Source organism: Salvelinus sp. IW2-2015, linkage group LG17 (genome assembly GCF_002910315.2).
Source record: "Salvelinus sp. IW2-2015 linkage group LG17, ASM291031v2, whole genome shotgun sequence".
Taxonomy (NCBI): Eukaryota; Metazoa; Chordata; class Actinopteri; order Salmoniformes; family Salmonidae; genus Salvelinus; species Salvelinus sp. IW2-2015.
In genome coordinates, this window is record NC_036857.1 from 17,154,454 (window position 1) to 17,171,114 (window position 16,661).

The window sequence follows — 16,661 nt, forward strand, 5'->3', positions numbered from 1 at the left end:
ACCATCTACATGAAGGACTGCTTCTTCTGGGGAGTGCCAATATGTCTGGCTGGTTGCTTCAAAGCATCTCAGTAGCCCATACATAGCATCAGCAAGTCAGGGTTTATATACATCATTGGTTAATCCATACCACATAGTGACTTCACACCGCTTGACTTTTTCTACGTTGTTTTGTTACAGCCGGAATTTAAAATGGATTAATTTGTAATTGTGTCACTGATCTAAACACAATATTCAATAATGTCAAAGTGGCGTTCATTTATAGGCATTTCTAAAAACATAAAAATGGAATATTAATATTCAACGCTTTTGTTATGGCAAGCCTAAGAAAGTTATGAATAAAAATATGCTTTAAGTCACAAATTGCATGGACTCACTGTGTACAATAAGTGTTTAACAATTTTGAAATGGCTACCTCATCACTATACCCCACATGGTCGAGCAATGAATTTCAAGCACAGATTTAACCACAAAGACTAGAGAGGCTTTCCATGCTTCACAATGGGCACCTATATTGGTAGATGGGTAAACAAAAGTTGACATTGAATTTACCTTTGAGCATGGTGTAGTTTTGAAGTACACTTTGGATGGTGTATCAATGCAGCCAGCCACAACAAAGATAGAGGCGCCCTTCTGAACTCAGTTGCCATGTTCTAATGTGTGAAATGGGCATCTCCTGAGTTGGGATCGTAGGTGGTTCAACAAATTTGTCCTTAGTTTAATGCACTTACTATAAATCATTCTGCATGTGTTTACTATAGTAAATATATGTATTTTAAAAAAAAATATTGTATTGTCACATACACCGGAAATGTGTTGTTTTACAGGGTCAGCCATAGTTGGACGGCACCACTTTAGCAAATTAGGGTTAAGTGCCTTGCTCAAGGGCACATTGACAGATTTTTCACCTTGTCAGCTCAGGTATTCGAATCAGCAACCTTTCGGTTACTGGCCCAATGCTCTAACTGCTAGGCCTCAATAACTATAATGCCGATGTATTGTAAAAGTAGAAATTACAAGACTGATTTAATAGTGAATTAGAAATATTTGTGACRTCAATGTAATTACAATAACTAACATTTTTACTTGCATAATCACACATTTGAGGAATTAAACTCAGAACACATCAGATCATCTCAAACTGCTTTTTATTACATCTTAAATAACAGTACATTTTAATATAGTTTCTATCTTGCATCCAGCTTTCGGTTGTACACTGACTGACTTTAAATACAAAAGGTGAGAAGGGAACAGCGGGGTGCAGAGATCTACAGTTATTTCATGGCGAGAAAAGGAATTGTATTTAATATTTCTGTATTGATTTTCTTTGTTGCCAACTCAAGGTCTAATGCACAAATACAGCACATTTTTGTACAGAATTTTGCAAAGGAAAAACTGAATGGGGGAAAAAATGCCACTACTGCTAAAGAAAGTGTCTGTTTACAAGGAGGGGAACAGAAAATTCTGTCATTCAGATGCTGCAAGTTTTTTCTTTTTTATTATTAAAGGACAGAAAAAAACCTGTTTGTTACAAAATGTTTATTTTCTTTGTCACTGGAATTTGTTTGCTACAGAAGGAATGAAAATGTATTTGTTCCATTTGTGTTTGTGTGTGCATATGTTTTAAATGTTTACATAACTTTTATCAAGGAATCCATCTCAAGAATGGATATTGTAAGACCAGGTAACCGTTTGTTATGCTGTGGTGTTTGCTTCTCTCAAGTGCATAGGATTGACATTTTAATTGAATTATGTATGCACAGAGTAGCCAAAAACAAGATAAATACCATTGTAATGATATATTTAACAGGTTATTTTCTTAAAGAAAAACATCAAAAGGACTTAGTTCTATATGCACCTCTTTTTAAGCAATTCTACAGCATGCGTTTCTATGAGTTAACCCACCCATGGTYGACAGCCAAAATATTTTATTTATTTATTTTTAACTTAAAAAGCTTCATTATCATTATTTCCAAACATTGATTTATACAACATGTCATTCACAGAGTAGTCACTGCATTTCCAAGCACGGAATGGGCAACTCTTGAACTCCGGAATGAAACCGGGGTAATAAGTAGAGGCCTCCCTACCCAATGAAATCACTTCTCCGTTCGCAACCACGGTCATCAAAAGGGTAACAAAACAGAAATAAAACGAAGAAAGTGAACCAATGGGTTAATCTTCATTTAATTATTCTACATTGTCGCCCAACAAAAGGTGAAGAGAATGGTTAAAATGTTTTGTTTGTTTTCATTTTGAAAATGAGCATTCATTATCATAAACAGAATATGCTTGGTTAGTTTAATGTTTCAAGAAAAGTTTTCTATACATGCAAAGTTTAATTTTGTGCAAACAAAGATTTGTGAACAGAAAAAAATAAACAAATAGTGAAGTATCTTGGGACTAAATATACAGAATGGCCAGATCCTCCTGTTGGTGGCTCATGGACTCGACTCCCTGCTGAAGCTCAATTTTCTTGCCTTTTTTTCTGATGTGATTAAACTGGATTAAAATGACGATAATGTCATTTTTATTTCCAACCTACAAAATTTGACTCTAAACTATATCAAGATTGATAAAACAAAGCTCTCAATCCTCATTTAACCAACAGGTCACTGATCTAGTTCCCTAAACCAAAAATAAAGGGGAAAAAAAGAAAAAGAAACATGACCAAAAAGCTATCAAGAGTTAAATCACCGTTGTGTAGATTACCTTCACTCAAACCTGTGTATTGAAGATGGATTACACATTTGCATGGGGGTGAATGTATTTTCTTATGACACAATATCAGAAAATGGTCCCAGGAGGAATGCACAATTCTCTCCCCCATTCCATCCGACTGAAATTCCTCATCTTTTTAGCTGAGTGATAAACAATTGTGCTCTTCTTTTAAATGAGAAGGAGAGAATTTTTGCCGTTGGTAGTTTTTTGGGGGGTTGGAGTCAGTTTCATGGTTTTGAGAAGATTGGATATGCAATAAAATTGAACATTTTGGAATAGTCTTCCACTCAACTTTGGAGTCCAGATGTCATCTGAAAAAAGGCGGGAGACAAAAAAGAAACAATTTGCATTATTGTTATTTGCAACAAAAGTACCTCCTAAATGTGCATAGTCATTGCAGACAATTAACCTCTTAAATTTCCAAACAAAACTTAGTCGTCAATTGTGAGCTACAATTCATTGTTGGCCAATCTCCCATGTTCACAATCGGTAATCAGCCTTTTTGGACGCCGATTATGGACGATTACGTTGCAATCCACGAGGGGASTGCGTGGCAGGCTGACCACCCGTTAAGCGAGTGCAGCATCAAAAGCACCTTGTGGCTGCAAGGAGCCAAGGTAAGTTGCTAGCTAGCATTAAACTTATCTTATAAAAAACCGATCAATCTTTACATAATCACTAGTTAACTACACATGGTTGATGATATTACTAGGATAACTAGCTTGTTTTGCGTTGCATATAATCAATGCGGTGCCTGTTAATTTATCATCGAATCACAGCCTACTTCGCCAAACGGGTGATTTAACAAAAGCGCACTCGCGGAATAAGCACAATCGCTGCACAAATGTACCTAACCATAAACATCAATGCCTTTCTTAAAATCAATACACAAGTATATATTTTTAAACCTGCATATGTAGTTAAAATAAATTAATGTTAGCAGGCAATAAACTAGGGAAATTGTGTCACTTCTCTTGCGTTCTGTGCAAGCAGAGTCAGGGTATATGCAGCAGTTTGGGCCGCCTGGATAGTTGCGAACTTTGAAAGACTAATTAATTTGCCAGAATTTCACATATCTATGACATAACATTGAAGGTTGTGCAATGTAACAACCATATTTAGACTTAGGGTTGCCACCCGTTCGATAAAACACGGAACGGTTCCATATTTCACTGAAAGAATAAACGTTTTGTTATCGAAATTATATTTTCCGGATTTGACCATATTAATAACCAAAGGCTCGTATTTCTGTGTGTTTATTATATTATAATTAAGTATATGATTTGATAGAGCAGTCTGAGTGGTGGTAGGCAGCAGCAGGCTCGTAAGCATTCATTCAAACAGCACTTTCCTGCGTTTGCCAGCAGCTCTTCGTAATGCTTGAAGCACAGCGCTGTTTATGCCTATCAACTCCCCAGATTAGGCTGGCAATACTAGTGCCTATAAGAACATCCAATAGTCAAAGGTAAATGAAATACAAATGGTAGAGAGAGAAATAGTCCTATAATTCCAATAACGACAACCTAAAACTTCTTAACTGGGAATATTTAAGACTCATGTTAAAAGGAACCACAAGCTTTCATATGTTCTCATGTTCTGAGCAAGGAACTTAAACATGATCTTTTTTTACATGGCAKATATTGCACATATTGCACTTCTACTTTCTTCTCCAATACTGTTTTTGCATTATTTAAATCTAAATTGATTTTAGACTAAAGAATAAACAAAACATTTATTCTTTCAGTGAAATACGGAACCGTTCCGTATTTTATCTAACGGGTGGCATCCATAAGTCTAAATATTCCTGTTACATTGCACAACCCTCAATATTGTCACAATTACATAAAATTCTGACAAATTAGTTTGCAACGAGCCAGGCGGCCCAAACTGTTGCATATACCCTGACTCTGCGTGCAATGAACGCAAGAGAAGTGACACAATTTCACCTGGTTAATATTACCTGCTAACCTGGATTTCTTTTAGCTAAATATGCAGGTTTTAAAATATATACTTCTGTGTATTGATTTTAAGAAATGCATTGATGTTTAGGTACAGTTGTGCAACGATTGTGCTTTTGTTAAATCATCCCCCGTTTGGCGAAATTGGCTGTCTTTGTTAGGAAGAAATAGTCTTCACACAGTTTGCAATGAGCTAGGCGGCCCAAACTGCTGCATATACCCTGACTCTGRTGCAAGAGYAGTGACACCATTTTTCCTAGTTAAAAGAAATTCATGTTAGCAGGCAATATTAACTAAATATGCAGGTAAAAAAATATATACTTGTGTAGTGATTTTAAGAAAGGCATTGATGTTTATGGTTAGGTACACGTTGGAGCAACGACAGTCCTTTTTCGCYAATGCCACCGCATCGATTATATGCAACGCAGGACACGCTAGATAAACTAGTAATATCAACCATGTGTAGTTAACTAGTGATTATGATTGATTGATTGTTTTTTTATAAGATAAGTTTAATGCTAGCTAGCAACTTACCTTGGCTTCTTACTGCATTCGCGTAACAGGCAGGCCCCTCGTGGAGTGCAATGTAATCAGGTGGTTAGAGAGTTGGACTAGTTAACCTTAAGGTTGCAAGATTGAATCCCCGAGCTGACAAGGTAAAAATCTGTCATTCTGCCCCTGAACAAGGCAGTTAACCCACCGTTCCTAGGCCGTCATTGAAAATAAGAATGTGTTCTTAACTGACTTGCCTAGTTAAATAAAGGTGTAAAAAATCTATAATAATAATCGTCCGAATCGGTGTCCAAAAATACCGATTTCCGATTGTTATGAAAACTTGAAATCGMCCCTAATTAAATCGGCCATTCCAATTAGATCGGTCGACCTCTAATACATACATACATATACACACATTCATTAAAAGTATGAAGGACCACAGTTGTACAGGACAAACATAGGTACAGTAGGCGGTTATAGAATTGACATTTTTTTACAAGAGTCGACTGATTGTGACTCAATGTTGTTGCTAGCAAATCCCATGACCAGTTATCAAAACTCAACTCCGCCTCGATATAACAGAGCTGACCGTTCCTCAGCTATCTTCATCCAAGTTAAACTGGTACATGGTTCCCTCATGAGAAACCCATTTTATCTGACAGACTGCATTCTCAGACTGCATTCCCACTTTATGAAGAGCAACTACATGGCATCTTTACTTATTGTTGTTACATGTGAATACACAGTAACTAATTTGAAACCACAGGCTAATTGTCCAGTTTCCATTCAGTATAATTATAGTTTCATATAGCTTATCTGCATAGTGTTCAGCGGAGTAATTATCTCATTCTGGTTACTGACATAGCTGTACAGGAACTAGATGGCATTTATAGAGGAACTATAGGGCATAATGAAACAATCAGGAGAAACAAAGGTCACCCAGGACATAGAGCAAGTACAAATACATTCCTATTCAACTCAACCATGCATTCATGTCTTACTTTACGGTGTCTATGTTACTGTAAATCATATTGAGATGTTTATATGCACTTAAGTTAATGTCCCCCTCCAGATATTTTGGAACCTTTCCAATTGAAAAATTATATCCAGAGTAGAAACACAGCAATATACACATATTACATTCAAAGGGATACTTGGCAATGAAGCCCTTTATTTACGTCACCTGAGTCAGATGAACTTGTGGATACAGTTGTCTTTGTGTGCAGTTTGAAGGAAGTTGCTAACTAGCACCAGCTCAATTGCTAACTAACGTTAGRGCAGACTGGAAGCCTATGGATATCTGCTAGCATATACCCATTAAAACTTCTTGTCAATATGGGGGCGCTGTTTCCACTTTGTAAAAAATTGTGCCCAAATTAAACTGCCTCGTACTCTATTCTAGATCATACAATATGCATATTATTATTACTATTGGATAGAAAACACTCAAGTTTCTAAAACTGTTTGAATTATATCTGAGTAAAACAGAACTCATTTTGCAGCAAACTTCCAGGGAGGAAGTGAAAAAATCTGAAAACCATGCTCTGTTCCAGGGCCTGCCTATTCAATTGCCTTATATTTATGGATTTGCATGCACTGCATACGCCTTTCACTAGATGTCAACAGGCAGTGGAAGGTGGAATGGGGTGTCTAGCTTGATCTGAGGCCGAACAAGAGCTCTTGGAATGACGTGACCAGAATTTCCTTTCTCTACCTAGGCGCGGGAAGTACCTCCATGTTGTCTTATGATAAGCGTTCGGTATACACGGCTAATATCTCCGGCTTTGTTTTTATTTGATACATATTAGAAAAACATCATAAAGTAGGTTTTTTCAACCGAGTTTCATCAGTTTATTCAACGTTTAATGGGACTTTTGGAGTTTTCCGTTCTATGCGTCAAGAGAAGATGGGCATGTTCGRGCCACATGGCTAGCCTTGTGGAGCGAATTCGACAGGAGAGAAGGACATTCTAAAACCAAACAACAATTTATTCTGGACAAAGGACTCCTTGTACAAGATTCTGATGGAAGCTCAGCAAAAGTAAGAACAATTTATGATGTTATTTCGTATTTCTGTGGAAAATGTTATTTCTATTATCTGCCGTTTTTGGCGGGCGCTGTCTCGCTATAACGTAAGCTGTTTGTTATCGTAAAGTTTTTTTTTTTTTTTTATCTAACATGGCGGTTGCATTAAGAACCAGTGTATCTTTCATTTGCTATCCAACATGTATTTTTTAGTAAAGTTTATGATGAGTTCTTTGGTCAGATTAGGTGAGTGTCCAAAATATCTCCTGACATTCTGGGGAATCGATGCTACATTTTCATAATGTATAACCACGGGTTGCAGCTCTAAATATGCACATTTTCAAAAAAAACATAAGTGTATTGTATAACCTGATGTTATAAGACTGTCATCTGATGAAGTTGTCCAAGGTTAGTGATTAATTTTATATATTTTGCTGGTTTTTGCGATCGCTACCTTTTGCTGCTAATAAATGCATTTGTGTGTTTGGCTATTGTGGTAAGCTAATATAATGCTATATTGTGTTTTCGCTGTAAAACACTTAAAATCGGAAATATTGGCTGGATTCACAAGATGTTTATCTTTCATTTGCTGTACACCATGTATTTTTCATAAATGTTTTATGATGAGTATTTATGTATTTCACGTTGCTCTCTGTAATTATTCTGGCTGCTTTGGTGATATTTTTGATGGTAGCTGCAATGTAAAACTATGATTTATACCTCAAATATGCACATTTTCGAACAAAACATAAATTTATTGTATAACATGTTATAAGACTGTCATCTGATGAAGTTGTTTCTTGGTTAGTGACTAATTATATCTCTATTTGGTTGGTTTTGTGAAAGCTACCTATGCGGTGGAAACATGGTGAAAATATGCGGTTGTGCGTTTGGCTATTGTGGTTAGCTAATAGAAATACATAGTGTTTTCGCTGTAAAACATTTTAAAAATCGGAAATGATGGCTGGATTCACAAGATGTTTATCTTTCATTTGCTGTATTGGACTTGTGATTTCATGAAAATTATATTATATGATATCCCTGTCGCGTTAGGCTAGGCTATGCTAGTCAGCTTTTTTGATGAGGATGCTCCCGGATCCGGGATGGGTAGCAATGAAAGGTTATTGAGCTAACGCTAGTTAGCATTGGCTAGTGAAACTACCTCTAACTTCCTTCATACTGGACACCGAGACATACACTACATGACCAAATATATGTGGACACCTGATCGAGGAGTTGGTCCCCCCTTTGATGCTATAACAGCCTCCACTCTTCTGGGAAGGGTTTCCACTAGATGTTGGAACATTACTGCGGGGACTTGCTTCTATTCAGCCACAAGAGCATTAGTGAGGCCGGGCACTAATGTTGGGCGATTAGGCCTAGCTCGCAGTCGGTGTTCCAATTCATCCCAAAGGTGTTCGATGGGGTTGAGGTCAGGGCTCTGTGCAGGCCAGTAGAGTTCTTCCACACCAATCTTGACAAATCATTTCTGTATGGACCTCGCTTTGTGCATGGGGGCATTGTCATGCTGAAACAGGAAAGGGCCTTCCCACAAAGTTGGAAGCACAGATATTTCATAGAATGTCATTGTATGCTGTAGTGTTGATTTCTCGTCACTGGAACTAAAGGGCCTAGCCCGAACCATAAAAAACAGCCCCAGACCATTATTCCTCCTCCACCAAACTTTACAGTTGGCACTACGCAGTCGGGCAGTCTGTCAGACTGCCAGATGGTGACGCGTGATTAATCACTCCAGAGAACGTGATTTCACTTCTCCAGAGTCCAATGGCGGTGAGCTTTACACCACTCCAGCCGACGCTTGGCATTGCGCATGGTGATCTTAGGCTTGTGTGCGGCTGCTTGGCCATGGAAACGCCTTTCATGAAGCTCCCGACAAACAGTTACATTGCTGACGTTGCTTTCAGAGGCAGTTTGGAACTTGGTAGTGTGTTGCAACGAAGGACAGACGTTCTGTTCTGTGAGCTTGTGTGGCCTACCACTTCACGGCTGAGCCCTTGTTGCTCCTAGTCATTTCCACTTCACAATAACAGCACCTACAGTTGACCAGGGAAGCTCTAGCAGGGCAGAAATTTGACATGCTGACTTGATGGAAAGGTGGCATCCTACAAAGATGCCACATTGAAAGTCACTGAGCTCTTCAGTATGGGCCATTCTACTGCCAATGTTTGTCTATGGAGATTGCATGGCTGTGTGTTTGATTTTATACACCTGTCGGCAATGGGTGTGGCTGAAAGAGCCAATTCCACWAATTTGAAGGGGTGTCCACATACTTTCGTATATAGAGTGTATATGAAAAAATACCGAAGTATCCRTTTAAGCATCAATAAATAAATGTGGAGCAAATCAGCGATATTTCTTAGAGTGCCATGGCATGTCGGGCACACTTGTGGTGGAAGGGCGGCTGCACTGTGCAGTTACCTTCAGACTTTAGTTCCAGATCTTGAGGAAGCTGTCCCAGGACCCTGTTGACACGGCCATGCCGTCGTCAGTCACACCCAAGCAACTGACACGGTTGTCATGTCCAGCCAGGACACCTAGGGACAGAGCAGTGTCAGCGGATAGAAGTCAGACCATGAGATCACAACACGCTTAGCCAACACCACTCTCTATTCACTCAGTTTGACCCTTAATAAATGATTCCATTAAAGACCTGGCTGTGTACCAGTTCTATTCTGTTGTATATTGGTAAACTCAGTTACTAGAAAATATTGCTAGTACAAGTGTGTGTGTGGCAGACCCATCCCATCTCTTATCCAGACCACATATGTAATCAAAATAACTGAACAATTCATGCCTCTGTGGGAGCAGATCAACTGCTGGAGCAGGCTAAATAGCAGGGGCCTCATCCACAAACCCTGCTGCTGTACAAACAAGCCTTCACCTGTACAATCGCTGTCATGGATTTAACAGTGAAAACTCCCTCTAGCCAATGCTTACATCAGTCCTATGCTTTTGAATCAACGACAGGAAGTCTAACTGCTCAATTCTGGAAAAGGGTGGATAATTGGGAATTCTCCTGTTCAATCTGCTTTATATCTTCTGTCTAGTAATGCTGCATGTCTGAAGTATCCCTGCTGTGCTTGAGGAACTAGCCTGGCTACAAAACTGACCCATTACGTGGCTGRAGACGGTACCACCGATGTGCTCAAATAAAGTAACCCTGCTGTCATTTGATACCTACTGAACCCCAGTCATTTCTGTACCACAGAGACCACTAGGTGCTCTAAATCAATGTCCCTCGGGGACTCCTCACACCACTAGAACCACATCTAGTCCATTTCAACACCTCCCCCTTCCACCAGCCCTGGCTCCACTAGCTACATTCCACCCTGTTCCACTACAGGGAGCTGTACGGGCCTACAGCATTTTGGCTGATTATTTTCGCAATAACATCCAGAACCTAGCTTGACCACTGCTCCTCCACTGTACCCCCGACTGTCGTCATCATGGTCGCCTCAAAGTATGATGAAGTGGCCCATAGATTTAGGGTCAGTTAAACATTTTCCCCCCTAACCATTAAGGTTTGGSAGTACTGTGCTCTGATCCTAGACCTGTGGTTTGGGCGTAAAAAAAAAAAAAAAACCCTCACACCCGCTGGTCACCTGCACGGTCGGCCTTSAGGCTATCCCACACGTTGCAGTTGAAGTCGTCGTAGCCGGCGAGCAGCAGGCGGCCGCTCTTGGAGAACGCCACTGAGGTGATGCCACAGATGATGTTGTCATGGGAGTAGACCATCAGCTCCTGGTCGGCGCGCAAGTCAAAGAGCCTGCAGGTGGCGTCGTCTGAGCCTGTGGCAAAGGCGTTACCATTGGGGAAGAACTGGGAGGGATGGGAAAAAGGGGAGAGGGAGATGGGTATTATCAGACCAAACCTCATACTTCCTCATCGCTCTACGTGCGGTATATGTGTCAGTGTGTAATGAGCTAGTGCATAATGGTTGCCATGGCATTATCAAGGTGGGTGCTATACATTGGTAGTGACTTCACCCTTTCATAATGTAAAGTGCTTGGTATTGACCAAGTGACCATGCATACTAAATACACAAGGGACAATAGATGCGGATGTAGCATGTCCACATTCACGCTTCTACAAGTATCACAGAAACCACCCTTAAGCATGCTAGTGTATATACAATGTCCGTATTGAAGTCTCTGTATGTCTGAATGCAAAAGAAACCAGTTTCAACTGTTCTGTCTGTGGTTATGGAACCCCTACCTGTCCCAGACCTGCTGTTTTCAACTCTTAATGATCGGCTATGAAAAGCCAACTGACATTTATTCCTGATTATTATTTGACCATGCTTGTCATTTATGAACATTTTGAACATCTTGGCCATATTCTGTTATAATCTCCACCCGGCCCAGCCAGAAGAGGACTGGCCACCCCTCATAGCCTGGTTCCTCTCTAGGTTTCTTCCTAGGTTTTGGCCTTTCTAGGGAGTTTTTCCTAGCCACCGTGCTTCTACACCTGCATTGCTTGCTGTTTGGGGTTTTAGGCTGGGTTTCTGTACAGCACTTCGAGATATTAGCTGATGTACGAAGGGCTATATAAAATAAACTTGATTTGAAAACCGCTGGCGTGGTAAGCCTTCTGCCGAAAAGCTAGTGACAAAAGATACTGACGCCGTAGGTTAGAGTGTGAGGCTCCGTTTTGAATGGAAGTGTAGCTACACAGGTTGACCGGTGGTCGGATCGTGTGATTGGCTTACGCAGATGGCATTAATGTCCGACTCGTGCCCGGTGAAGGTCTGTCGGCACATTCCTTCTCTGACATCCCAGAGCTTGGCGGAAGCGTCACACGCCCCGGACACAAACAGCCGCGTGTCGGGCGCAAGCGACAGGCTCATGACATCGCCGGTGTGGCCGGCGAACGTGGTCGTCTGCAGGCCCGTCTCAATGTCCCAGAGAGCACTGGGGGAAGGAGAGGCAGGGAGAAAAAAATAAAGTTTGAGTTTGGAGTGACTGTTTTCCGTCATACTCTTGGGATGCATTCAGATATTCGCCATTGCGTTTAACCTCAATTTTAACAAACAGTGTAGAGCTGGCATATCCACTCAGTGAACATGGGAAGGGGCAGGCAGGCACAGTTCCCCCACTCACCATGTGGTATCTCCAGAGCTTGTGACAATCTTGTTGTCATCCACGAAGCGACAGCAGGACAGGTAACCTGGATGACAGCAGAATTAAGTCAGTCAGTCGACATGATTTGAGACAGTCAGCACTGAGAAGCAGTCACAAAACACAGGGGAAATGGTCTAAAGATACAAGGAGGAACTACATTACAGGCCTTGACCCAGTATGTACATTATAGGCCTTACCACCGAAAGGGTGTGCAAGTACAACAGAACCCACTCAATAACACAAACATGCCTTTTCACAGTGAGCTGACAGACATGGGTTCTGTCATGTGAGACTAAAATCGCAGTGGTATTGAAAGCATTCAAGACTTCCAAGGTACTGGTTCATTTAAAAAAAGTCTTGTGCATAAACAATACCCGTCTTGTAAACTGGTGGTTAACCATGGTCTATCATGTGTCACAGGTGAGCTAGCTGTGTGTGTTTGCATGTACAGCGCCCTTTTACCACATTGTGTTGTTACAGCCTGAATTTAAAATTTATTATATTTAGATATTTGTTGTCCCTGGCCTACCCTATAATGTCAAAGTGGAATTAAGTTTTCCAACATTTTTACAAATCAATTAAAAATGAAAACGCTGAAATGTTTTGAGTCAATAAGTATTCAACCCCTTTGTCATGGCAAGCCTAAATACAGTGCATTCGGAAAGCATTCAGACCCCTTCACCTTTTCCACATTTTGTTACTTTACAGCCTTATTCTAAAATGGATTAAATAAATGTTTTTCACGATCAACACACAACACCCGATAATGACAAAGTGAAAACAGGTTAAGAAAAAAAACTGAAATACCTTATTTACATAAGTATTCAGACCCTTTTGCTATGAGACTCGAAATTGAGCTCAGGTGCATCCTGTTTCCATTGATCAACCTTGAGATGTTTAAACAACTTGGAGTCCACCTGTGGTAAATTCAATTGATTGGACATGATTTGGAAAAGKACACGTGTCTATTTAAGGTCCCACAGTTGACGGTGCATGTCAGAGGAAAAACCAAGCTATGAGGTCGAAGGAATAGACCGTAGAGCTCCGAGACAGGATATTGTCGAGGCACGGATCTAGGGAAGGGTACCAAAACATTTATGCAGTATTTAAGGTCCAAGAAAACAGTGGAATCCATCATTCTTAAATGGAAGAAGTTTGGAACCACAAAGACTCTTCCTCGAGCTGTCTGCCCAGCCAAACTGAGCAATCGGTGGAGAAGGGCAATGGTCACAGAGGGGACCAAGAACCCGATGGTCACTGACAGAGCTCCAGAGTTCCTCTCAGGAGATGGGAGAACCTTCTAGAAGGACAACCATCTCTGCAGCACTTCACCAATCAGGCCTTTATGGTAGAGTGGCAAGACGGAAGCCACTCCTCAGTAAAAAGGCAGGACAGCACGCTTGGAGTTTCCCAAAACGCACCTAAATACTCTGACCATGAGAAATAAGATTCTCTGGTCTGAGGAAACCAAGCTTGAACCCTTTGGCCTGAATGCAAAGCGTCACATCTGGAGGAAATCTGGCACAATCCCTACGGTGAAGCATGGTGGTGGCAGCATCATGCTGTGGGTATGTTTTTCAGCGGCAGGGACTGGGAGACTAGTCAGGATCAAGGGAAAGCTTAACGTAGCAAAGTACAGAGATCCTTGATGAAAACCTGCTCCAAAGAGCTCAGGACCTCAGACTGGGGCGAAGGTTCACCTTCCAACAGGACAACGACCCTAAGCACACAGGCAAAAGTGGCTTAGGGACATGTCTCTGAATGTCCTTGAATGGAACTCCCCAAATACAGGTGTGCCAAGTTCGTAGCATCATACCCAAGAGAACTCGAGGTTGTAATCACTGCCAAAAGTGCTTGAACAAAGTACTGAGTAAAGGGTCTGAATACTTATGTAAATGTGTTATCAGTTTTAGATTTTTATAAATTTGCAAAAATGTCTAAAAGACAGTTTTTGCTTTGTCATTATGGTGTATTGTGTGTAGATTGAGGGGAAAAAATTATTTAATCCATTTTAGAATAAGGCTGTAATGTAACCAAATTTGGAAAAGGGGTCTGAATACTTTCCAAATGCACTGTACGTTCAGGAGTAAAAATGTGCTTAACAAGTCACAAGTTGCATGGACTCACTTTGTGTGCAATAAGTGTTTAACATGATTTTTGAATGACTACTTCAACTCTGTACCTCACACATACAGATAATTGTAAGGCCCCGCAGTCGAGCAGTGAATTTAAAACAGACTTAACCAGAGACCAGGGAGGTTCTCCAATGGCTCGCAAAGAAGGACATCTATTGGAAGATAGGTAAAATATATATATATTTTTTAAAGCAGACAATGAACTTCCCTTTGAGCATGGTGTATCAATACACCCAAAAATACAGGTGTACTTCCTAACTTAGTTGCCAGAGAGGAAGAACACAGCTCAGACATTTCAACAAGAGGCCAATAGTGACTTTAAAACAGTTACACAGTTTAATGGCTGGGATAAGAGAAAACTGACGGATCAACAACATTGCAGTTACTCCACAGTCAGAACCTAATTGACAGTAAAAAATAAGGCAGTAAAGTAATACTGCAAAAAAGGTGGCAAAGCAATTAACTTTAGGCCTCCCGAGTGGTGCAGTGGTCTAAGGCACTGCATTGCAGTGCTAGCTGTGCCACTCGAGATCCTGGTTCGAGTCCAGGCTCTGTCACAGCCGGCCACGATCGGTTAGGGGAGTGTTTGGCGGGCAGGGATGTTCTTGTCACTAGCAACTCCTGTGGCAGGCCGGGCGTAATGAACGCTGACACAGTCGCCAGGTGTACGGTGTTTCCTCCGACACATTGGTGCGGCTGGCTTCCGGCACAAGCGGCATTGTGTCAAGAAGCAGTGCGGCTTGGCTGGGTTGTGTTTTGGAGGACGCACAGCTCTCGACCTTCGCCTCTCCTGAGGGAAGTTGCAACGATGGGACAAGACTAACTACCAATTGGATATCTTAAAATGGGTGAGAAAAAGAGGTGAAATTTAATAAAATACGCCATTACATTTTAGTCCTGAATACAAAAGTATTGTTTGGGGAAAATCCAATACAACACATTACTGAGTACCGCTCTCCATATTTTCAAGTATAGTGGTGGCGGCGGCTGCATCATGTTTTGGGTATGCTTGTAATCGTTAAGGACTGGGTCGTTTTTCAGGATAAAAAAAATTACGGAATGGAGCTAAGCACAGGCAAAATCCTAGAGGAAAACCTAGTTCAGTCTGCACTCCACCAGACACTGGGAAATTAATTAACCTTTCAGCAGGACAATAACCTAAAACCCAAGGCCTTGCAGTTTCTTCCTAAGGAGACAGTGAATGTTTAAGTGTCCGATTACAATTTTGACTTAAATCTACTTGAAAATCTATGACAAGACCTGAAAATGGTTGTCTAGCGATGATCAACAACCAATTTGACAGATCTTGGAGAATTTTGAAAATAATAAATGGGCAAATGATGCACAATCCAGGTGTGGAAAAGGCAACGACTAACCCAGAAAGACTAACAGCTGTAAACGCTGCCAAAAGGTGCTTCCACAAAGTGTGAATACTTATGTAAATTAGATATTTATTTAATTTTCAATAAATTAGCAGAACATTTCTGTAAAAATATGTTTTCACTTTGTCATTATGTGTTACTGCGTGTAGATGGGTGAGGGAAAAATATATATATACACATTTTAACCATTTTGAATATAGGCTGTATCAACAATGTGAACTAAATCAAGGGGTATGAATACTTTCTGAAGGCTTTGTGTGTGCGTGTATATATATATATATATATATACACATATATATATATATATATATACACATATATATATATACATATATATATATATACATACATATATATATATACATACATATATATATATACATACATACATATATATTATTACATACTTATTTATACACACAACACTGTGGTAGCCTTGTGGAAACTAGGGGTGACTATCGTACCTGTGTGTCCGGCCAGCTCACGGCTGACACGCACGTTCCCCTCGCGGGTCTTGAGGTTGTAGATGGAGCAGATGTTGTCCAGGCCTCCGCAGGCCACGTAGTTCCCAGAGGGGGCATAAGCGCACGTCATGACCCAGGAGGAGCGCAGCGGGATGGCGTGGACCTGAGGGAGACCAGGCGGGCAGAGAGTTAAGAGGGAGCACGGCTCTGGGTCTGATTGATTCCCACAAGGACCACATTTACTAGGTAGCCAAGCTTAGATCATACACTACATGACCCAAAGTATGTGGACACCTGCTCGAACATCTCAATCCAAAATGATGGGCATTAATATGGAGTTG

At 40.7% G+C, this 16,661-nt stretch overlaps 1 protein-coding gene across 3 annotated transcripts in view; it reads right to left on the reverse strand.

Moving 5' to 3' along the window:
* Positions 1-1,133: 1,133 nt before the first annotated feature.
* LOC111976551 (guanine nucleotide-binding protein G(I)/G(S)/G(T) subunit beta-1) overlaps positions 1,134-16,661 on the reverse strand; it is a 56,520-nt gene continuing 40,992 nt past the window's right edge. For all 3 annotated transcript variants that reach the window (XM_024005473.2, XM_024005471.2, XM_024005472.2), the window contains 6 exons: positions 16,321-16,483; positions 12,319-12,385; positions 11,928-12,129; positions 10,822-11,038; positions 9,638-9,753; positions 1,134-3,032 (listed from right to left, as the gene is read on the reverse strand). In XM_024005473.2, the coding sequence (XP_023861241.1) occupies positions 9,647-9,753; positions 10,822-11,038; positions 11,928-12,129; positions 12,319-12,385; positions 16,321-16,483 (756 nt within the window). In that variant the 3' untranslated portion in view covers positions 1,134-3,032; positions 9,638-9,646. The remainder of the gene's footprint in view (positions 3,033-9,637; positions 9,754-10,821; positions 11,039-11,927; positions 12,130-12,318; positions 12,386-16,320; positions 16,484-16,661) is intronic.